The following is a 24,952-nucleotide window of genomic DNA, read 5'->3' as shown; positions in this document are numbered from 1 at the left end:
AACAAACAAATCAAAGTGATTTCGCCATCATATGGACAAAATTAAAAGCATAACCAACTCTTTATTACCACATTCGGTGTTATGGAAAAGTAACATCATGGCAGAAATTAAAAGCAACAATTTGAAACCAGAAATGCATCATGTAACTGTAAAAGTAAATAATAATTATAATAAAAAAAGTAATAATAGGTACTATGCACCCATTTGTAAGGAAGATTGTAAATTAACTAATTACTCTAGCCAATGTTGTCACGTCACGGGACAAAAGAACGAACAACCCGAAGACCCGAAAGATGAACTAATCAATTCTCTTTCCGGCTCAGACTGCATTGGTTTAGCATATGGGGCTGTCACGTGATTAAGGAATGAGTCAAAAACACGATAGACCCAAACAATGAACTAATCAATTCTCTTTCTGGCTCAGACTCCATTGACTGACACAGATGAACTGCTATATTGCGCATTCGCGACTGAACGAATCACCCCCCGAGATGACTCGTTCTTCCTGAGTCAAATTAAAGATTGGTTCAAAATGAACAAATCGTTCAAGAACGACACATTACTACAACACCTTTAAGATTCAGGGAAAATTCGACAATTCTAACTTCTGCAAATAACCCAGAAATCTCCTTAAAAGTCTTAATGTTAGGGCTCATTCAATTCAGAATGCCACCCTAACATCAACATGATCCTCTATGACATTTTCAAAGGCCTCTGTCATTACATCTGTTGCTGTGGCATTGTACACAAGTGGTGTTCGCCTTCATCTCACTGTATTGTATCACTCAGGTTACCACAGCATTGAGCTGGAGCTCAAGAGTCCCTCAGAGCTGGCCTATGAACCCCCTACCCCACTGCACCAGGATGATTTCTTTGGCGAGGACAGTAGGCTAAATTTCCCCTTTAGTGCCCCTGTTAGACCCAGTGAACTGTCCTTGCCGACCACTAGTGGCCCAGTGTCTGCAGAGACCAAGCCACCTACCGTCATGGCTGAGGAAACCTTTATTGGAGGCCGAGATTCTGTTAGCCAAGAGGATTGGTCAGCTGAAAATTACTTTGGTGTCAGCAAAGAAATACCAGTGCCCACGGAACAGCATGACAGTGAGAGAACATCAAAAGAATCAGATGTCTTCCCAGAAAGTCCAGTAAAAGAGCAGAAGGAAGTCCAATCTAAGCTTCCCGTCTGTGTCTCAGCCAACGAAGCTCCTGGAGAGAATGGCAAGTCTGGGTTTGACGAAGAAGATGAAGAGATGACCCAAGAGAAAATAAAGTCTCTCTTGGAGAACATTAAGTTGGAGGAAGGCTCAGAGGAGGAGGAGATGACTGAGGAGAGGTTGCAAGCAATCTTCTGTGAAGTGCAGCAGGCAGACAAAGATGTGTCTTCCATTTCAGGTCTGCAAAGTGAGACATCAGGTGCAAATGGGAAGATGGCAACTTCTGACCACAGACTGGATACTGGGTAAGAACAGTGACCTCTACCAACATACTGTATTCTTATTCTGCAAGCTCAGCAGGTTAGGTATCAATCGAGTAATGTGTTTCGAACTTTGATGCCTCCACAGCCAAGAACTAATGTCCTCTACACCAGGAGTGGAAACTGAGAGGCAAAATGGGGATTATCAAAAGCTCCAAGCCCAAGCTCGTTTGTCACAAGACGCCAATGATTCTTCCAGCAAAACAAATGGTAAAGCTAGGAAAGACTCTGGACAAGAAGTAAGCAGTGAGGCTGTAGAGGACAGAGGACCAAACAACAGGGAGGAGGACATTTCCGAGCCTATAGTCCAGGTAAAATGTTATTCAATAGACCTTAAAATAGTAAAGATCAATGCTTTTTTAGTTTTTCTTAGAATGTTTTTTAAACCAAACATGTACTCACATGGCTCAGGGTGTCTCAATCTTCTCCCTTGTTCAGAACTAAAGTGCTGTTTACTCGTCAACATTTTCAGCCAAAAAGGGGAAACTTTTTATGCGTTTTCTATGTTCGTTTACATGGCAATGGCATTTTGGAGACTGAAAACTCAGATTTTTGAAAACGGGTTTCAAAGTGCAAGTTTTATCCTCCAAATTAACTCCAAATTTCAACATGTCCCAAGTAATCGATGGAAAAATAGTAATTCTTTGTTTAATCCGGTGACATACTTCAGTCCAAAACAAATTCACCAGATAACAATGGAGAAAAAGTATTTTTGTTGTTGTTTCTACATCCTTATTACAAGATTGACATATATTACAATCCATATTAAACCTTAATCTCAGAAATTCCTTAGCAGGATAAATATCGTACAAAAAGTGAACTTCTTTATATTTTGGTGGGAGAGGAAATAACAAATATTTGCATCTAAATTCATTAACTGATTTCCTATTTAGATGTTGAAAAATATAGTTCCCTCTTACTGGACCAGGATAGCTTTCCTGCATAAGACGACAATTTCTAATAAACTTATTAATACACTTCTCATCTGCAAAATTTACTTTGCCTAATTTAAGATCCAAAATCTTGGGAATGATAGTCGAATATGTTCAGATCCCCTTTAGCATATTAAGGAATGGTAAAGGAATACTTTTAATAACTTTCAAATAAACTTTTTCCTCACACTTAAAATTAAATTGAGTGCCGAAGTAATTATAACTAAAGAAGCAACCATTTTTATCCGTAATGTGTAACACTGACCAAACACCTGTTTGCCACCAGTCCTCCAAAAATAAAGATTTTCTTTGAAATAAAATACAATGATAATTCCATAAGGAAATATTATGAGGACTGAAGTTATGTTTAAACAACATTTTCCAATACAAGAGGACTTGTTTATGAAAATTTGACTGTTTCAGTGGAATTTCGGATATCTCAAAGTCACATTGTAAGAAAAACTTAATACCTCCAAATTTTTTTGACAAACTGGATGGAATTGCAAACCAGTATGAATGCTCATTTCTAACAAAAGACTGAAGCCATTTGAGTTTAAGTACTCCATTCATATTATCAAAATCTGTAGCATTTAATTATCGAACGAACAAACATGTGAAAGCGATTCGAAAGAATAAGGAGCCGTCTGCTCTGCTCTTTTATAGCTCTCACGAATGTTACACAACGATCAACATGCACAGTTCAAATAGCCAAAACCTGCATTATTAAAATCCTGGCTGGGACGTGTCCCGTATGAACGGCGAATACGGGATTTTCTCCAGACACATCATATACAACGTATAATCGTCACTTCCCTACAGGTGCTGTTTACTAACAAGGGGACAACACCAACTACTGGCCTGGCGTACATAATGCAGAATTTTTGGTCACTTTCGTGGATATGTGTAAACGCAAATCATTTTGAAAACATTGTCATGTATACGTGAAACTTTTTGAAAGGGAAAAACTTTTCCATTCTTGACTACATCGCGTAAACGTATCCTAAGTTCACTTCCCAGGGAGTCGGAAAGTCTTTTAGGCTCTTCCTTTGTGATATTTCCATTGCACTGAAGCTTTGTGCCCTATAGTAATTTACTGAAAATGCCATCATGTCTTCACCAGTCTCTCAAGTCTCAGGCTACAACAAAGATAAACAATAATTAAATCGAATTTTAACAAAAGAATGTGACCTGTATTATATTAAATCCTTGAAGTTCTTGATTATGCTTCAGATGCTTATGTATACCTCGACAGAAGCGATCTAACTTTTTTGTGTGTACAAAAAGAAAGAGAAAAAAGCATTAGATTGATTATAACTGCTTATGTAAACATGATTACATTCTCCACTTAAAGAAATAGTAACCATTATAAACTCTGGGTCACCATCAGTGCAGTGAAGATTTGTGACTTGAAGAACATTAGTTAAAGGTCTGAAGCACTTCATATGAGGTTGACGGCTCATGCACTGCTGTGATTTGACCTGACTCTAGCAGGACATTCGTAAAGATAATGAATCCAGCTCTGATGAGGAAGAAACTGTCACCACCAGAGTGTATCGGCGGAGAGTGATTCTGAAGGTACTTTGAGTGGTACTCTTGTAGATTTGGGCCAGTTTGTGTGCTACAGACTTTGCTTGTGCTTTTAGTCTGTGTGCTAAAAGAAAATGAAGTGATTAGCACACTGCCACTTTTCACGAAGAAGCTGCTGTGTACTTTTCTAGCATAATCTGATTTTTATCTTTTAATTTTATTCTCTTGTATTTTTTTATCCATCCCCTATCTTTGATTAATTACAGATGCTTGCTAAGGTTAGCACCACTACTAATTCTTCATGTTAGTATTGCGTTTCTCTACATAATGAAACCTCATGTTGCGCATCTTGATTTTACAGATTTTGCTTTAATTGAACCAAAATTTTCAATAAGTCAATAATTACTGGATTAATTTCAAGAGTTATGTTTTTGGCATGTCAAAAGACAGTTGGCCTATAGTGTTCGATCGACCAATTTGTATGTTTGTTTGAATGACTAAATGCATCCAGCTATTGTCATCGGCAAACCAAAGTAAAATATCTGTAATGTTTCATCATGCATCCCACCTGTGTAGGGTGATCAGGCCAGAAACATCCCTGTTGAGACTGTGACAGGGGAGCAGTTCACAGATGAAGATGGAAACTTAGTCACCAGAAAAGTAATGTCCATGCCCACCCCTATCAGCATCACCATCTCCTCGTTTTACCATGTCTTTTCTCTTTCCTTCTACCCCCGTGTGGGTCTAATCCAGTACCATGAGACATGACTTTGCCCCCTTCTCCTAGGTCATCCGGAAAGTGGTGCGTCGCACAGCTGGTGTGGAAGATAAAGGCAGGAGAAAGCATGGGAAGCATACCTGGCAGGCCAATAGGGCCGAGCAGGAGGAAGAGGGGGGCCCCGGGCCCCTCAGAGAGCACACTGAGGTTGGATTCGTGTGCGGTGCTGATGCTAGTGCTAGTGCAGTGTGCAAAACATTTCAGAACAGCCTGCTGTATTCTAAATTTAACCCAAGTTTCCTGATTTTGCTTTGAAGTGGCTTTATTAATGTAAAACTGAGTGAACATCTGTTGATTGATATGGGTTCCCTCCAGCTGTGTGGCCACGTACTTTAATGTTGCTCCCACACAGAAAAAAAACAAAAAACTTTCAGAGCAGAAATCAAACTCAAAAAAAAAAAAATGTGGGGAAATAAGCTTTAATAAGCTAAACCGTTACAACTGGAGTCCATCTGCATGCCCAATGATTTTCTGATGCTATGCTGATTTAATTTAGGCTGCATCCTACAACAAATAATACTGAAAAATGACTTTAGAATGTTTTGTTTTCCCATGAGCATAACTTACTTTTCCCATGATTATACAAGTTATCTTAACAGAACTAGTTAATCTTGAATTACCTCACAAATACAAACAAAAGAGAACAGTAATGCAGTACTTGTATATAACTACGCTAGATAGATAGCCTGATGTTACCTAAGTTATCTTCATTGCTTTACTGTTAATTTTCTTAATTGGTTTTCATGAGATACATGACAACTAAATAAAAACCTCCCAATAAGTTAATTATGAGCAAATTAGAATTACTTCAAAGACACTTCAATGACATTCTGCTTATGTGTCTCAATTGTCCATAAAATAGGGGGAACATTGGTATCTCACTTGTATTTTTTTTTCTTTTATAGCATTTGTCATGTGATACCATGAATGGGCATGGGAAATAATATCCCTATAGACACTGTGTAGTATGACGGCTCTTTTAGAGTCATCTCTAACTTTCTCAAGCTTTTGTTGTTTCAGGCTGGAGAAGAAGAGAAGGGCATAAAGAAGGAAGGAAGACAAAGGGAAAAAATGGGTCAATCATAACATGCTCTTTTGGGTAAGTCCAGGCATAAAACTAGGAGCAGTGGAAGTCAAGGGGTAAAAAGCAGAGAAATGCAGAATCCTGTCAGTATAGGGGAGTATCTTTTGTGTATAGTCATCACCACTGTAGTCACCAGAGGAATGTGCTTTGCAACAGCGCTTTTTCCAGCACAGTTGAAACGCAGCACATTGATGACATGCAAGCTCAACAAATTAGTCCATGCAATTGTTTTTACTCATGCTATTGTATGCAGACCAGGACAACATGTTTTGAAGGCTCATTTGGGTCTTGCGCTGTGAACCTGCACAATGACTAGACATCTAAAGTCGAAATGGTTTTCAAAACACGTTTTGCTTAGTGACAAGTTATTTATTTATATTTTATATATAGGCTTAGATTTAATTAGTGACCTGGAAAAAACACAGCATCATAAATATATTGGATGTATTTAATTTTATAATATTCTTTGCTTTACACGCACTAAAACCTTCTGCTTATTTCCAGTTTTAAATGAGAGATTTTATCCCAGATTTTCAGTGTAGGCTCAGATTTTTAGACTAAATTTTAAAGTTATGCTATGTTCTTGCATGAATAAAATAAGCTGATATATTCCTGTATGTCACTGTATTTCAGATCTGAAAGTGTTTCAGAAACATTTTCCCACGAGGAGGATCACCGGGGATGTGCGGGAGGTCAGGGGATGAGGATCGTGTGTCTGCAGCTTTCATACAACAAATGGTTTTCAGCCAGACAACTTTTGATTTAGCATGAGCATGAAAAAAAATTGTTTCTGTCAATAACACGGAACCGCTTATGATTGAGAGGACGTTTCAGTTGACTGGAGTGTCCGATTCGAGGTGCTCCACGGCAGCGCCTAAGCACTTCCGTGACCAAAGAGGTCACATACTGCATATTGACAGAAATGGACGGAATCGTTCAAATCACCTTTTACACTCGCCTTACATTTTTTTCCTCTCTGACACGTAATGTCGGGGTGTATAATACTGTTGGAGTTTATGATGTACATAACTTACACTGTATAAATTTGAAAGTGGCTCACAAAATTATTAATGCACTGGCAAGTGTGTAGGAATGAACTACCAATTCTGATTCCAATTTTAAGGGAACGCACTTCACATGCACTTGTATAATTATTATCAAGAAAAATGTTTGTAAAAGAAAAAGAAAAAGAAAAAAAAAAGCCAGCTTGATTTTAACAACTGATGTTTCTTTCAAACCTACTGTGGTTTTCAGTGGTACACGCATTGGAGCCGCTGTAGTTCTGTTTAAAGACTTATTCAGAGTACTAATATTTTCATGCATGTGATTCACTTTATTTTGATTTTTCTAAACCACATAACACACAAGAGGTGGGGAAATGATGTTCTGTATGTACACTCACAGCCTTGCTAATGCTCACGTTTTTTTTTTTTTAGAAAGATGACAGTATAACAACACCATTGTTCAGCTTCACTAAAATACACTGTGTCCCATTACATCGCAGTGCTGGGTTCCCTATGCAGTTACAGATACAGCAGAAATCAGAACGCTCACCGATACGCGTCATGTTGATTGGCGTGATGCACTTTTAACTGTTCTCATGTGTATTGGATCTAAGATGTAGAAGTCTTTCTGTCAGCCTGTCATTTGTAATCATTCTAGCAGTGTATTACTACTTTTCAAGGCTGCTGTGGTTTTGGGGGCAATTTTACTTTGGTTTTGGTGCATTGAGAAATCACCCAAGCATTCATGGATAATAGATCTGGTAACAAACGTATGGAAAATAAAAAACATACACTGGATGATCAAATTAATTATTTAAGCTTATAATAAATTGTGTTCAAATCCTCACTGTGGTCTCTTTCTTGTTCAACATTAAGCATCAGAACGTTTATGCGGGAATCTCGTGATAAAAAGTAAGTCCAGGACATATTCAAAAGAAACATAAGAATTCAAGTCTATTTTCATTAGACTAAGCACCTTTTCCTCACAGTGTAACGGAGTAATAATAATCAACCCATCCGGTCACAGTGGTTTTATTCATTCTGTAAATAAAGCCTCATTTTGATGTGAATGTAGAAATGTACTGTACAAATATACTTTAAATAATATTTTATTATTATTTACTTTTTTCCTTTATAGCAGGGAGTCAAAGCTGGGAAGAGTGGTTAAAATGTTCTTGGCTGCCATAAAATGTCACTTATCAATTGTCTTAAAACAACTGAATGTTCTTAAAAATAGTCTTCCCTTTCTTTGTGAAAAATTAACAAAAATTATTAATAAAACTCTAGTATGTAGAGAAAGGCAGTTTGACTGAAAGTGGTTATTGTGTGATACTTCAAACAGGTACACTTGAGCTTTCTTTTTCCATATTTGTGAGCTCTGATCTTAAAGCTTAAATTAAATTCAGGATATAAAAATTCATTATACAAAATAATTGTGTGTCCTCAAACAAACCACTGTATTCACTTGGATGAAATACATTTACAGTCTCTTTATGAACTTTCTGAAGCAAACATTTTGGTTGTGTGGACTTTGAGGGAGAAGTCGACTTTAAGTGAGTACAGCTGCATTCAGCTACTAAACACTAGCACTCTGTTTTGTATTTCTGTTCAGTCTACTTTTCTTATTATTATAGAAAACCCTCTAACACTCTAATCTATTTCTATTATATACTTGTTTTATTTATTACGGGTAAAATGTACTCACTAACACGTTGTATTCTACTATTTTCTTTTATTTATATATATATATATATATATATATAGACACACACACACACACTGTATATATAAACCAACTTGACCCTCTAACAATAGTACTCTGTATTCTTGCTCTTCTGTTAGTTTGATTGCTTCGGTTGTCCTCATTTGTTAGCTGCTTTGGATAAAAGTGTCTGCTAAATGAATAAATGTAAATGTAAACTCGTTCACACTCATGAGCTGAATTCATGTAACTACAGTAGTTTTATCTATCAAACATGCCAAAAAAAACAGGCCCTGTGTCCATCTTCCTTTGGCAGGCTCAACTATTGACTCCGTAAAATGCTGATTACAGGTAGATAAGTTACAAATTGTATTACATTTGAATGAATGATTACATATAAACAGACATGTGCCATAAACATATTTTTAAAAACTGGCTAATCCAGTAAACACAGACCATTATGATTGGTCCAACCATGTCAGCGCTGAGAAAATTAACAGCTTCCACATGCTGCGTGCTGGTTAAGGTGATGATACACGGGGCAACATTTTGAGTAATGTTACTTGGCAATGTTTCCGTCAATGAGCAACCCGGTGAGACACAAGGCCCACGACCAGTATACAGATAAAAAAAAAAGTTGTGACATTTTGAATTCGAATCTTTATTATTGAGCCCCATTGTGCCTGAGTTCTAATCCCCGCCCATTTCCAGGGCGAACCGTTTAAACTAAACGATTCGCTCAAATGAATCGAATCACTAGAGGTCACTGTAGCGCTCGCATCCTACGCAGTATTTCATTCCTCATTCTCACTCTGACTCACTCACGCTGATGCTCAATGATGGCGGACAGCGCGAGTGAGAGCGACACGGACGGAGCCACCCCTCACTGCTCCTCATCTTTGTCCTCTTCCATCCTTATCTCTTCGTTCCGTCTAGAGGAGTTGACGAACCGCCTGGCATCTTTACAGCAAGAGAATAAAGTGCTGAAGATCGAGCTCGAGACGTTTAAACTGAAGTGTAAAGCTCTGCAGGAGGAGAACAGAGACTTGCGCAAAGCCAGTGTCACCATAGTGAGTCATTCACACGTGTTTACAGTTCATACTTATTTACCTAAATGCACACGAAAGCTAACACTAATAATAAGGAATTTGGTCATTTCGTGTGTTATTAAACTTATTTCCAGTAGCTGTTACAGTAACGTTACATTTACGATTTACTAAAGCTAACGTGCTAATGATTAGCTTTTATTGTCTCATGTTTTCCGTTATGTCTTGTTAAATAAAATAATAATAATTTACTAAACAAGCACCTTTTAGTGACTCTGTTGGCGTTTTGTTTGTGTTCAGAATCTAAGAAACTGTCAGTGAAATATTAATCTTAGCACGAGCTAGCAGCACAATAATAAGTTAAACTGGGACAGTAATTAATGCCAGCCTCGTTAATATAACTCACATAATTAGTATAGAAGAGTATCTATATAGATAGGTCACAGAGAAAGTATAAAGTACACCTTTCATGGAGACTTGGTCTTATTTTTTGAGTGACAGTACAGTGAAGTGCCACAAGCACGTGCCAATGAAAGCACGATAGTTATAACTCCTCCTATAATATATCAACACGATCCACTATAATAATGTGGCTAGCTTTGTACGTCATGAGCTTGCTTAAGTAGATTTGACAATTAATATATTATAGTACAGTTTAACCCTATAACCCTGACATATGAAATACGTTAGGAAATTGTTTTATTTTAAAATGAAATATTTCAGTGTATTAAACATATAGACAAAATATTAAAATCTAAAAAAGGTAACGTGTTATATGTCAGCCTTATGTATCATGATATAATAAAAATGTGGAGCTCATACTTAAGGAACAAAATATGCCTTAATTTTTTCCAGAAGCACTGAGCAAACATATATCATTTGGTGCTATTGCTGATGTATATTTGGACAAACAGTAAGATGATATTCTGATGCATTGTAATCACTGCAATCTTTATAACAGTACAGCAGACCACTTGTATAAAATGAAAGTGAAAGTGAAGTGACATTCAGCCAAGTATGGTGACCCACACTCAGAATTTGTGCTCTGCATTTAACCCATCCAAAGTGCACACACACAGAGCAGTGAACACACACACACACTGTGAGCACACACCCGGAGCAGTGGGCAGCCATTTATGCTGCGGCGCCCGGGGAGCAGTTGGGGGTTTGATGCCTTGCTCAAGGGCGCCCGGGGAGCAGTTGGGGGTTTGATGCCTTGCTCAAGGGCACCTAAGTCGTGGTATTGAAGGTGGAGAGAGAACTGTACATGCACTCCCCCCACCCACAATTCCTGCCGGCCCGGGACTCGAACTCACAACCTTTCGATTGGGAGTCCGACTCTCTAACCATTAGGCCACAACTTCCCTACGCTATAAAAGCCAGTTATCTACCTATAACATGTTTTAAGATTATATTTAAATGCTTAATTTTATTATCAAGTTGTGGGGGCAAAACATATAATGCAATCTAATGCAATAGTGACTGAAAGATGAGCATGCTGTATCACATTTGCCACACACACACACATATTTGATGCATATTTGCATCAAAAAGACAAATGTATTAGGTTGAGGGCAGAAGGCATGTAGTAGATTGTGTACAACAGGTTTTTCAGTAAAGTGTCAAATATTATACTTTAGGCTTAGAAGGGTTAAACAAATTTAGCATGTAGTTCATCAAGTAAGTGAATGCAAATCATCTCATGGATGATGGATTGATTCATTTGCATATGATTGCACAGGGATTGATGATGATATACTGGTGCTACAGTACTATAAAGCACAGTACAATCTATCATCAGTTTGTTTTGGTTGCTAGTTAATATTTGATGATCATTTGACAGCATGTGTTTGTTGTACAATCAAAATTAAGAAAGCCGCTTGATAAGGTTTATTTCATCCCCATGTTATCTGCAGAGATCTTAATCATTATGCACTTCATGTTCTCTCAGGGTCTGCAAATGGCTTCTTGATGACACCTATATGTAGAAAATACGTCTGTTGTGTTAGACTTTCAGTTCCTTATATGTGATGGACTTGGGTTTCAGAGTGCATTGTGAATTGGTCTCTACAAGCCAGATGAACTTGGCTTGTCTGTATAAATTATAACTAAACCACTGTCCTGAAATGCCTTTGATTTATCCTCCTTCGGGATGTTTTCCTTGGCCCAGTTTTGCTGCCTCCATCATTTCTTTAAATGTTTCAGCTGCATTTAGATTGGAAACAAACGTCATGCTTGTAGGGCTTTTGTTCTACATTCATTAGTCAGAGAGGCCACTTTCTTATGTTTGTGATCAAAGTCAAATTAGTTCTATATTGGTTGTGTAATATCTCCAAGTGTTGCTTTATTATTAACCAGTTCCAGTATGATGTGTTAAGCAATTCTTCATAATATGCTTTTCAATAATGGTAAATGAGTAATTGATTAATTATAGTAATGTGTTAATGTCCTGTTTATGTGTTTATGTATGTTTGGATGTTTCTTGCTCTCTGAGAGTTGCCACTGTAAAGTTTGCTGTACCTTGTATATTAATAATAAAAGCCATCCTTCTTACACAAAAAATCAAAATGATCAACACAACATGTTAGGAATAGAAATAGTTAGGACTAGCTCACCCACAAATGAGAATTTACTGAAAATATACTCACTATACTGATCCAAGATGTAAATGAGGTTGTTTCTTCATCAGAACAAATTTAGAGAAATCACATTACTGGATCCTTTGCAGTGAATGACCTAAGGGTGAGAATATTTTCAGCGAATTTTCTTTCTGGGAGAACTATTCCTTGAACAAAAAGTATTTTGTTTGTTTATTCCGAGTCATCCCAACATTATCAACCATTTATTACCATAATATATACATGCAAAGTGAAGAAATGTTTTTTACTTTGAGGCAACAAATATAAGGTTAATGAATTGTTTTCATTACCCGTTACTGATGTATTTTCAGCGGCTTTAGACTAACATTTTTGTGCTTTCTAAAATTCTTTTTTAGCAAGCGAGAGCAGAACAAGAAGAAGAGTTCATCAGTAACACCCTGTTCAAGAAGATTCAGGCTCTGCAGAAAGAGAAAGAAACTCTAGCAGTCAACTATGAGAAGGAAGAGGAGTTCCTCACCAATGAGCTCTCTCGAAAACTTATGCAGGTAAGTGCTCAGCTGTTGTCCTGTATGTGAATGCGATTTGTTCTTTATGGTCTAGGGATGGGCATTTTTCAGAAATATTGTATTAGAATATTTGAGCTCGTAAGAAAAAAATGAAATAAAGTAAAATATGAGAATGTCATTAATGACTCTACATTAATTTCGTTCCAAACCCATAAGACCTCCGTTCATCTTCAGAACACAGTTTAAGATATTTTATATTTAGTCCGAGAGCTCTCAGTCCCTCCATTGAAGCTGTGTGTACGGTATACTGTCCATGTCAGGAAAGGTAAGAAAAACATCATCAAAGTAGTCCATGTGACATCAGAGGGTCAGTTAGAATTTTTTGAAGCATTGAAAATACAATTTGGTCCAAAAATAGCAAAAACTACAACTTTATTCAGCATTGTCTTCTCTTCCGGGTCTGTTGTGAGTGCGTTCACAACACTGCAGTGACGCTGCAGACGTGTTATCTTTGTTATTGGGCGCACCAGATAACACATCAGCAGCGTCGTACGTCAACAGTCACAGCAGTCGCGCTCACAACAGACCGAATTAATTAAAATCATGAAACCTATACAATTTATCATTAACATATTACATTTATATATTAAGTTTAACAAAATATGTGTGTGTGTGTGTGTGTGTGTGTGTGTGTGTGTGTGTGTGTGTGTGTGTATGCATGTATGTATGTATGTGTGTGTATATATATATATATATATTACAATAGCCCTATATATGTGTGTGTGTGTGTGTGTACTTTTATTTTCACTGGTTGCCATGAATACCTTTACACTTTTGTGTGTATATATGACAGTAGTTTTACTCATGAAATGTTAAAATGCTCAGGAAGTGACTCTCCGAGCAGTTCTGGAGATGTTCATGTATTTAGTGAGACGGCAGATGCAGAAATCACTGTCACGTGTGTTTCAGTATGTGTAGTAAACAAAACCGCACTTATGCTCCATTCATACACAGAAACCCGCAGAACATTTAGGATTCATATTTTTGCTGCTAAATATTTACAGATACTAGTCTATTTTCATGACTCTGTTCCATCTGTGTTTTCAGCATAGCAGAAGTCATAGGGCCCTGCATATTACATAGCAAATGTTGAGCCCATGTTAAAGTAAAAGAAGATGGTTTCCACCATTGTGTTCAAAGATCTGGTGATAAGTCACTGAGGGTGAGTACAGGAGATGTCGTTCAAGGTCTACTCTGTAATTGGCCTTGACCAAGCTTTCTGGGAACATTTAAACATACACACAATCTTGTTAAGAGTGATATATTGAGATCACCTACCAAGGACAGAGCTTCCATGAAAAGCCCTTCCCAGTTCCACCACACTCTTGAGGTTTATCTGACTTTGAATCAGTGATTCATGCACTTTAAAGGAACTGCTTTAGCAATGCTGTCTTTAAGGAACTTCTTACAGCTTTAAGGGTCTGGGGAATTCTGCTTGTCCTCAATTTCTTGTGGAACATAAGAGAAAGAGCCACAGATGGAGCGGGGGAAAAGAAAGAGCTGCAGAGAAGCATATGGTCACCAGTGGTTGTACACATTCCATCACAGATGGGAAAATGTTGAGAGTCATGGGTTGCAGTTTGTTGTAAATGCAGCTGTAAGCACTAAGACTCAACAAATTCCAGCTATAGCTGTAAATCGGAAAGCGGTTTAAAAAAAGAAAAAGAAAATGATAATTATTAGAACCAATACAATCTTCGAATGTGCCGAATGTATTCCTGCTATTCACCAGAAGATGGCACCTGCAGCTAAATCATCCATTCATCCATTTTCCAAACAGTTGGTCCGATGTGGGTTCCCATGACAGAGTTCAAGATCAATCTTTTCATTACTACTGGAGCTGCCGGTTTGCTAATTTCACAATGATTATAAAACCGCAAGCACAAACTATGCAAAAGTTGCAGGATTTTTCAAATATGTGGCTTGAGCAGCTTCAGTCTTCAGTTCATAGTTGTATCTAGGGATGTCCCGATCAGGTTTTTTTGTCCTCGAGTCCGAGTCATTTGATTTTGAGTATCTGCCGATACCGAGTCCCGATCCGATACTTCTATAATACATAAAAAAAGAATAAAGAAGAGCGAATAAATTACATTTTGAAATATATTCAAATATAAAACAGCTATTTTAAATAGGCTAGTAAAAATATTTCAAAATCTTACTGTTTTGCTGTACTTTGGATCAAATAAATGCAGGCTTGGTGAATAGAAGGGACTTCTTAAAAAAAAAAAAAAAAAAAAAAACAAACCTTAAGCTTACTGTTCAAAAACTTCTGACTGGTAGTATAGGCAACTTTATTTTTTCTCTAATTTCTAGCTTTTAATTGGCTTAGAAATCTATGAATGCTGGACAATAACAAATAATAATGATTTGTTTATATACTACAAACACTGTTTATCACATAATAATGCAGAATAGTTTCTATACTGTAATAAATACTATGTCAATCAGCACTGCATTGTTCATACTTTATTTATCACCTGCTGGAGATGACTTGAAGAACAATTTATTGTCGTGATCGTATATTAATGTCTTCGTGTTTGCATAAGTTTCTGTTTTCCTGTGAGCACCACAGCATAGCTGGACGCTTTTGTGCATATTAGGAATATCCTGATATCAGCGCGAGAGCGTGCTCCGGCTTCGAGTATGAATGAAACACACACTGCAGTTTAGCGCTCTGTGATGTTCATCTCGCTGTTTTCTGGGTCTGAATGAAATATCAGGTCATGCGCAAACTATCATGTCTCTGAGTTTGAATCTATATTTATTAGGGATGGGCGTTTTCCACAAATATCACATTCGAATATTTGAGCTCACAAAAAACTAATATTCGAATATTTGTTTATTTAAATTAAGTTTAATGAGTCAGTCGTTATTTTTCAGCAACATTTGTTTTCGTCATTTTGAACAAGCTTACAATAAGCTTGAACATTACACATCGTGTTTTGTAGCTGAAAACCTTTAACAATGCGTGCAAACAAACAAAAGTACAGATTAAAAGCAAAAAAAATAAAAATAAAGTGAACAAAGAAAAAACGTAAAGCAGCCTGCAGCAATGAGGCTATTGTACAGAATGTAGCTTACACTTAACTTTTAAACTGTCAGCAAATCTTTTTTTCTTTTTTTCTATTGTTTCAAATGTTCTTGTTAAGAAATACAGGCATGTAAACATGATTGGGGGAAAGTCGGCTCCTTAGTCTGTTAACAATAAGGCCGGCCACGGAGAAAACGCGGTCTGACGGCACAGACGTTGGCGGGACTCACAAATAACGGTGTGCTAAGCGAATACGTTTTGTGAAGCGCTTCGTGTTTTCGTTTCACTACTGAATGGGATCCTCATCTGGTGGAATACATGGCTCCAGCAAGAACTGTTCCCACTCGTCCCACTCGGCTGGACTCTCTGTAATCATCGCTGGAGAACTGGCTCAGCCTTTTCCAACGAGTGGGCATTGCATCTTCATCGTGGCGACTGCATCCGCACCACTCGCATCAAGGAAAATGTTCTTTTTTTTCTTACTTCTCTCATGTTTTCATCGAGAAACCTGAGATGTTTGTGCCGAGGGTCTAGGGCAGACGCGAGAAGAGGAGTTTTCACTGCATTCTCCAAGTTAGCGGTGTTTATTCGTTGCTTGAGAGATGCTGCAACAATGTTCTTGGATCACTTTCTGTGATTCTTCACGGCATATTTGAAGTACTGTAGAAGACCGCAGTTCTTTTAGGGGGCGTTCACATATCGCGTCTTTTGCATGCTCAAGTTCGTTATTTCCAATGTAGGCGCGCGGTAGGCGACCGCGGTCCCGTTTTTTCAGGAGCGCTTCTGAACGAGCGCTTTGGAAAGAAGGAGAAAGCGGCGCGCATAGCCTTTTCCACGCCTTATTAGGCGCGATATGTGAATGGCCCCTTAATCATTCATTAATTATTTTTTGCTTGCATACACCTTCAAATATGCCGTGGAGAATCACAGAAAGTGACCAAATTAGGTTTTATTGTGAACTTTTTTTTTTTTTTTTTTTTTTTTTGCGAAATTCGAATATCATTTTTATTTATCGAATAATTAGAGCAGAACGAATATTCGAATGTTCGACTATCCGTGCACATCCCTAATATTTATTCACACCAGCTCTTGAAAACAAAGTGATGTCATGCCGCACGCATTGCTGTTTCTGTGTGGAGTCAAAAGGGTCTAACTCTGTGCCACCGCATAACAAAAGATGTGTTAAAAATTAATGAGAATATATATATATCCGAGTCCTGATCGGGAGGTAACGTCCGATTCCGATCGAGTCTGAAACCACGCGATCGGGCCCGATTTCCGATCACGTGATCGGATCTGGACATCCCTAGTTGTATCAGTTTAAAATCCATTTTCCCTGTTTCTTGCTCAGTTACAACATGAGAAGGCTGAACTGGAGCAGCACTTAGAACAGGAGCAGGAGTTTCAAGTCAACAAACTGATGAAGAAGATCAAAAAGCTGGAGAACGACACAATCTCCAAACAGCTCACCTTAGAACAGGTAACTCCTTCCAGCTTTGCTTATTGAATGCTAAAAGATTTTGTTCAATTCTTCGCATATATTTGAACTCTTGTGTTCTTTTAGCTTAGTCGTGAAAAGATCGACTTGGAAAACACTTTAGAGCAAGAACAGGAAGCTCTTGTGAATCGGCTGTGGAAACGCATGGACAAACTGGAAGCAGAAAAAAGGCCAGTGCAGTTCTGTTGTCAGTAGCTGCTGGTTTGTGTAACACTGCCACAGCTCACCTCATGAATATGCCCTCACAACACTACCTTGTAATTGAGAAAGTACTGATGTCACTTTGAATATTTAAAGTGCCCCACATGCCTTTGATCAGTTATATCTGTAGGTCAGTTATATCTGTACATTTTCCTGACTTTTAGGGGTTAGATTTAATGAAAGCGATTTACAGGTCTTTGTTTTGTTCCAACCCTGCAGGATTCTTCAGGAGAAGCTTGACCAGCCCGTCTCTGCTCCGCCCTCCCCGAGAGACATCTCCATGGAGATTGACTCGCCTGAGAATATGATGCGGCACATCCGATTCCTTAAGAGTGAGGTGGAGCGGCTGAAGAAGAACCTCCGCACTGCAGAGCTACAGCGTAAGCACCAGACACCATTCGATTTCCTCTTGGTCCTTCGAAAATATAAAATGAAAACTGGTCCTATTTTGCAAAGAAATTGTCTTTGATATTTTTATCAAAATGTAATAACTTGGACGTCCCCAGAAACAACTTTTCTTTTCATCTAATCTCATTCATCATGCATTGCAATTTGAGCATAGACTACGACTCAATGTTTGGGGTGAGAAAGGTGTTTTTTTTTAATGGTATAACATTTTATGGTCACTAGATGGCACAATGTACATAAACAAGAATTACTCCTGACTAGGGCTTGTGTTCTCATGGTTTTTTGTGACATCATATGGCAGGGCCCTGAATTTGGAAAATGGGGCGGAATTCCCCTTTAGGTGGCTCTTATGGGGGGCGGGTTGGGGGGGGTTAGGGTATTTTATTTTATTTTTTTACTTTTAAACTACAATCATCCAAATTAAATGTTTCGTCACCCAGTATATTTGTGTTTTAACAATTTATAATGTTGTTGATTCATATTTATATTGTGAGGAAGATAAATTACAAATCTTTATAAAATAAGAATAGATTAATGACAAGCAATGGCAAAACTAAAATGAACGGTGCTTTAAGTTTTTGAGGTAGGTTTAACAGTAACATTCAGGTACAGAAATACCAATCAAACAGAATAATATATTTAACTTTAAAATAACACTGGTTAGTCCTAAATGTATGAATAAACATTAGTGATGGACAGCATCATTTAGGTTGCTGTCTCTTAAAGACCTCATGCACGAATCAAACTGTTACGTAAGTTTTATTTTCTCAACTGTTTACATTCACTTAATATCCTCTATACCAGTGGTTCCCAACCTTTTTCAACTCGCGGCCCACACAACCACACACATATGTTTGCGCGGCCCACTTCAAAAAAAATGAACTGACCCTCGCTATTGTTGGGTTAATAACTTAGTACTCAGAAGCTAGATTGTTAACTGTATTTATTGAATGAACTAGGGCTGTGCGATATGGACAAAAAAAACTATCGCGATTTCTTTGATCAATTTTGCGATTGTGACACACACCGATATGCTTTTACAGTCATAAATGCATTCAGGATTAATTTGAAACATATTTCCAAAAGAAAACCAATTAGAGCTTTATCAAAAAGTTGTAACGTCTCTAGAACAGACATAAGTCAAAATTATCACTATAGTAAAGATGTAACAAAATGTATAGACTTATGGCAAAAAATAAATAAATCCCGTGTACAGGGCCTTTTTTTTTTTCTTTTTTGCCATGCATTGTTCATAGAGCTCATTAATTGTAGCGGTGCCTCAGGTGTTTGCAGTGTGTATACAGTATGTGTATGCGGTCAGCAGTGAGAGCGCATAAATATAATGCGAAAGCACATTAAAATAATGCACGAGTGCCAATCTCTCTGTTCGCACGCAGATTTCCTTTTGCTCTGTCACAAAACCAGACGTGCTTGCTCAGATACACGCTGCTCTGCGCGGAGAGAGTGTGCGCACTTAAAACGTGTCTCCTCTCACTTAAACTGCATCCTGCGCACTCACAATTCTCTCTATGCTCATGTGTTAGATATTAATTATTTTTGCTTGTTTTTATTTCTAGTCTTTTACCGCTTGCAGTGTGAACGCTCTGATCCGTTAACATGGGCTCGGAAAAAAAGGCGCATCACAGTGTGTGAACCTGGAGTTATGCATATGCCCCCTCTGTTCTGTTCTCACGCTAGGCGCAATGCATTCTGATTGGATCGGATAGCATACTATGGGAGGTCAGGGCTGCGGAAAATCGTGCTATAAAGCGATTTAGAAATCGCGCACGCTCAAATCGTGATTTTATGACTATTTCTTTTAATTGCACAGCCCTAGAATGGACTGGAAATGAGCAGAAAATAATTGGCGGCCCACCTGCAATACCACCGCAACCCACTAGGGGGCCGTGGACCACAGGTTGAAAACCACTGCTCTATACCAATGATGTTCAGTATAAATCGACTGTTTACATGAATACCAGGGTTTCCGCGGGGCCATAAAAAGTCATAAATTTAGCAATAAGAATTTAAGGCCATAAAAAGTCATAAAAACGTCCGGATTTTCCATACAAGGTCATAAAAAACATTTAGCCACGTCTTAAAGTGATATGCTAGTCCATTAATTTGTTCTTCCATCAAAATGCGCTCGCAGCGGCAATGGCATTCATTTGTTTCACCTGTTGTAGTTCTGTATGAGGAATCTGGGTGGGATCACACTGGTATCACAGCTTTCCAGAACTACAAGGTCCATGCGGCAGCATACAGACTTGTCAGAAGGACTTTCACAGAAACCCGCGCGAACTCCGAATATATACTATATTATACGGAGTCACTGCATAGCTTAATTGAAATTTATCACAATGGGAAAATGTACCTTTAACGATCTATGGCTCGAAGACGGTGCATTTAGTAGCTGGCTCAAGCCCGTCGCTAACAATCGGTATCGAGCATCCAAACACAAGACGCGGAAAAGCTGAACTGAGTAGCTGGTTACTCGCGCGCGCTGTGTTCAGTGCAGAGAGAGAGCCGCGTATCACGGACAGTCCCTCCTGCACATGAACTAACAAATACTAATCTCAGTTTTGAACAAACAAAAGGATGCGAAAGAGCCCAATTCAGTACAACGGTGTTCAGGGCTCACGCAGAGAAAGGCGTCTCAAAACACTTGTACACCGAATTTCTTTTTTGCTCTTGTGCCGACAAATACATACAAAATATGTCAAAATACCCACCTTGGAAAGTATGCTCGAAAAAACTTTTATTTTTTCAGTTATTTGTCAGTTATTAAGTGAAAGTAAACAATTGAGGAAAAAGATGCTTTCATTGTCTCTTAAAGTGACCGCGCCTAATTTAGCTGAAACACTGAATACTCATCAAGACAGGCATATTTTAATTCTCAAAAGACATATTTTTGTATGTATTTGGCCGTTTACGCGCAAAGGCATGCATTCTCAGATGCATCTCAATGTGCACACACATTGGGTGTGAGGCGGCTCACAGAATGGTTCTCTCAGTCACGGCACGCAAGTACTGAATTGAGCACTTGAATGCAGTGTTGCCAACTTGGCAACTTTTTCGCTAGATTTAATACATTTTCAGACCCCTTTAGACTTTTTTTTGTATTAAATTTGAAAAATTATTTTAACCGTTTATTCTTGTCATGCACTTATACAGATGCTGGTCATATAATTAGTATATTATCAAAAAGTTGATTTTATTTCACTAATTCCATTTAAAAAGTGAAACTTGTATATTATATTCATTCATTACACACAGACTGATATATTTCAAATGTTTATTTCTTTTAATTTTGATGATTATAACTGACAACTAAGGAAAATCCCAAATTCAGTATCTCAGAAAATTTGAATATTGTGAAAAGGTTCAATATTGAAGACACCTGGTGCCACACTCTAATCAGCTAATTAAATCAAAACGCCTGCAAAGGCCTTTAAATGGTCTCTCAGTCTAGTTCTGTAGGCTACACAATCATGGGGAAGACTGCTGACTTGACAGTTGTCCAAAAGACGACCATTGACACCTTGCACAAGGAGGGCAAGACACAAAAGGTCATTGCAAAAAAGGCTGGCAGTTCACAGAGCTCTTTGTCCAAGCACATTAATAGAGAAGTGAAGGGAAGGAAAAAGATGTGGTAGAAAAAAAGTGTACAAGCAATAGGGATAACCGCACCCTGGAGAGGATTGTGAAACAAAACCCATTCAAAAATGTGGAGGAGATTCTGGAAACCTGGAGCACCTGGAGTCAGTGCTTCAAGAACCACTACACACAGATGTATGCAAGACATGGGTTTCAGCTGTCGCATTCCTTGTGTCAAGCCACTCTTGAACAACAGACAGCGTCAGAAGCATCTAAAGAAAAAAAGGGGCTGGCCTGCTGCTGAGTGGTCCAAAGTAATGTTCTCTGATGAAGTAAATTTTGCATTTCCTTTGGAAATCAGGGATCCAGAGTCTGGAGGAAGAGAGGAGAACCACACAATCCAGGTTGCTTGAGGTCCAGTGTAAAGTTTCCACAGTCAGTGATGGTTTGGGGTGCTATGTCATCTGCTGGTGTTGGTCCACTGTGTTTTCTGAGGTCCAAGGTCGACGCAGCCATATACCAGGAAGATTTAGATGCTTCCTGCTGTGACCAACTTTATGGAGATAAAGATTTCATTTTCCATCAGGACTTGGCACCTGCACATAGTGCCAAAGCTACCAGTACCTGGTTTAAGGACCATGGTATTCCTTTTCTTAATTGGCCAGCAAACTCGCCTGACCTTAACCCCATAGAAAATCTATGGGGTATTGTGAAGAGGAAGATGCAATATGCCAGACCCAACAATGCAGAAGAGCTGGAGGCCACTATCAGAGCAACCTGGGCTCTCATAACACCTGAGCAGTGCCACAGACTGATCGACTCCATGCCACGCCAAATTGCTGCAGTAATTCAGGCAAAAGGAGCCCGACTAAGTATTGAGTGCTGTACATGCTCATACTTTTCATGTTCATACTTTCTAAAAATCCTTTCTTTTTATTGGTCTTAAGTAATATTATAATTTTCTGAGATACTGAATTTGGGATTTTCCTTAGTTGTCAGTTATAATCATCAAAATTAAAACAAATATACATTTGAAATATCAGTCTGTGGGCCCTATAATACACCCGTCACAATGCGAGGCAAGGCATAGCACACGTGTGTTTGCTAGTTTCAGTACGTCACTGTATGCATTTTCCCGTCCAGCACCATGTCGTTTAATTAGCAAATGCATTTGTGCATCCATGGGCGTGATGGTCTTAAAAAGTAACGCAACGCACGTACACACTGCTTATTAAACATAGGAACACACAGCAGTACACAAACATGCCAAATATTAAAAATTAAAGGATTGCAATGCATAAGAATTTTTATTAGGCTATTTATATATATATATATATATATATATATATATATATATATATATATATATATATATATATATATATATATATATATATATATATATATATATATATATATATATATATTAGTGCTGTCAACGTTAACGCGTTAATGCATGCGATTAATTTTTGTCTGGTTTAACGTGTCAAAATATTTTACGCAATTAACGCAGCATCGGTATTTTCTGCCATCCGTTGGCTAGCTTTACATTATATGATCACGCTCTTATTCATTTAAATGCTTTTAAACATTTCAAGCGTGGCAAGACAAAAGAGAATGCGCTGTCTGTGAATGCCCTTATGTGACACATACACACGTAGGCTACACACACACACACAATGCATAGACAGGGCGCCAGAATCCAGTTCTCTTAAGCGCATGAACTAACAATAAACATCCCAAAGTGCCAGTTTTGTCGATTATCCTCATAAGAGCAATCTTAAATGATTTATATAAAGTCTAAAATGAACAAAAAGAGTTGTGAGAGAATGAGGCGAGATCCATAGACAGTATATAAACGGTGAGATCCGTATGTCTGTCTGCTCTTAAAGGGACAGCAGCCAATAAAGCTTCCTGTCAGTAAAGTTAAAGAACAAAGGGAAGAGAGAAAATGACTCGCTGCTCTTGACTAAATAACTTTTGTAGCTTTAATAAGGATTAACTATTTAATTTATAGTTTATGCAGTGCAGACTGCATATAACTTTATTAAATTTCTGTATATTTCCTAACTGTTAAGACAGGAAGGGCAGGAGTAAACATGACATTTATTATGTTAGCATTGTTTTAAGTTTACTTAAATTAAACTGTTATATTTTTGAAGCCTAATAATAAATGTAAAAAAAAAAAAAAAAAAAAAATCAGTAGCTGTATTAATATCAGTAATACTGGCCTTCATTCATAAAAAGATGCCATTTAAACAAGTATTTAAAATATACTGTCTTTATGTTGTTTCTACATTAATTTGATTAACTGTGAAATTATTACATTAAAAAATATATTAAAAACGTACAAAAACATTTCTTTTTTATTACGATTAATTGCGATTAATCACAGAAAAAATGTGTGATTAATCTAGTTAAAGTTTTTAATCGATTGACAGCACTAATATATATATATATATAAATGCCTATGCGGCATAATGGATAGTCATCACATGTATCAGAATTAGGCTATCTGTTTGCTTGGCTCGCACACAAGCAGCTCCGTTTCATCTTGGAGATGCGTTCTGTCTTTGCGCTTGCCAAATTCTGCCGTGTAAATTAGAGGTCGACCGATATATCGGTCGGCCGATATATCGGGCCGATATTTGTCATTTTTTTTATATATCGCATCGGCCGATATCCGTGTTTAGTAGCGCCGATTTAAAGTCAGGCACGTCGGCGGGCAGCCCCGTGTTATTGGTGCGGTGGAAAGTGCTGCTACTGCCACTGCATGTGAAGCACCCCAAGCCAAAACTTTTGGAAGATTCAACAGCAGTCCTGGGAGATAAAGGTAGTCAGAGAATTTCACTCTGTAAATGGGGTGGAGAAGTTGGCAGCTCTAACAAACACTGCAGCGTGACGTTACCAAAGTAAACGGTCTCTGACGTTACTCCGCCCCGCTCAGAGACGGCACCGTGCTCGGAGAGACAGCTGTCCTGGAGCTGCCCAGAACGGTGAATGACATTTGTTCGGAGGCATGGTTTGATGCAGACAATAACCAGTTTTCCATCCAACTCATTTGTATTTAGGGATGTCAATATTCGATAATTTCCATGATCGATCGTCGTTTAAGTAATGATCAATTAATTACTTTAATGCTGCAAAATGCGTCTGCAGCGGTATTATTATTATGTGCAAAAGCCACTTGGAAAAAAAGCTTTCTCACCCGAATTAAAGGGGTTTTAGTCTGAATAAAATGCTAGTAGCAGGACTGTAAAATGAATAATTTGATTATGATCATTTGATAAAATGAAGAGAGCGCGCCATACGTTGGAGATCATTTTACTTTGTTGACTGTTTCTCGTCAAGGAGACCGCTGAATGCGCCTCTTTAAATGGTTTCGTGTTGCTTGTTGTTGTATTTTAAAACGCATCTGCAATGTTTTCAAATGACACACTATAGTAGTGGTGCAACGGATCATCATTGATCCGTGATCCGTTCGGATCAATATCTTCGGTTCGG

The 24,952-nt window shown here is 38.0% G+C and overlaps 2 protein-coding genes across 19 annotated transcripts in view; both read left to right on the top strand.

The window, feature by feature from the left end:
- LOC132121271 (ankyrin-3-like) overlaps window positions 1-7,646 on the top strand; it is a 115,766-nt gene extending 108,120 nt beyond the window's left edge. For all 18 annotated transcript variants that reach the window (XM_059530507.1, XM_059530512.1, XM_059530502.1 and 15 more), the window contains 7 exons: window positions 790-1,459; window positions 1,563-1,785; window positions 3,895-3,981; window positions 4,510-4,593; window positions 4,721-4,858; window positions 5,732-5,810; window positions 6,429-7,646. In XM_059530507.1, the coding sequence (XP_059386490.1) occupies window positions 790-1,459; window positions 1,563-1,785; window positions 3,895-3,981; window positions 4,510-4,593; window positions 4,721-4,858; window positions 5,732-5,797 (1,268 nt within the window). In that variant the 3' untranslated portion in view covers window positions 5,798-5,810; window positions 6,429-7,646. The remainder of the gene's footprint in view (window positions 1-789; window positions 1,460-1,562; window positions 1,786-3,894; window positions 3,982-4,509; window positions 4,594-4,720; window positions 4,859-5,731; window positions 5,811-6,428) is intronic.
- Window positions 7,647-9,311: 1,665 nt separating this feature from the next.
- Window positions 9,312-24,952, top strand: part of LOC132121270 (coiled-coil domain-containing protein 6-like) — a 34,574-nt gene continuing 18,933 nt past the window's right edge. Inside the window, exons 1-5 of the mRNA XM_059530501.1 lie at window positions 9,312-9,571; window positions 12,543-12,692; window positions 17,096-17,224; window positions 17,309-17,412; window positions 17,663-17,823. Coding sequence (XP_059386484.1) covers window positions 9,338-9,571; window positions 12,543-12,692; window positions 17,096-17,224; window positions 17,309-17,412; window positions 17,663-17,823 — 778 coding nt within the window. The 5' untranslated portion in view covers window positions 9,312-9,337. The remainder of the gene's footprint in view (window positions 9,572-12,542; window positions 12,693-17,095; window positions 17,225-17,308; window positions 17,413-17,662; window positions 17,824-24,952) is intronic.

This window comes from Carassius carassius, chromosome 39 (assembly GCF_963082965.1).
Source record: "Carassius carassius chromosome 39, fCarCar2.1, whole genome shotgun sequence".
In the NCBI taxonomy this organism is placed as follows: Eukaryota; Metazoa; Chordata; class Actinopteri; order Cypriniformes; family Cyprinidae; genus Carassius; species Carassius carassius.
This window is presented reverse-complemented; position numbering and strand designations above follow the sequence as displayed.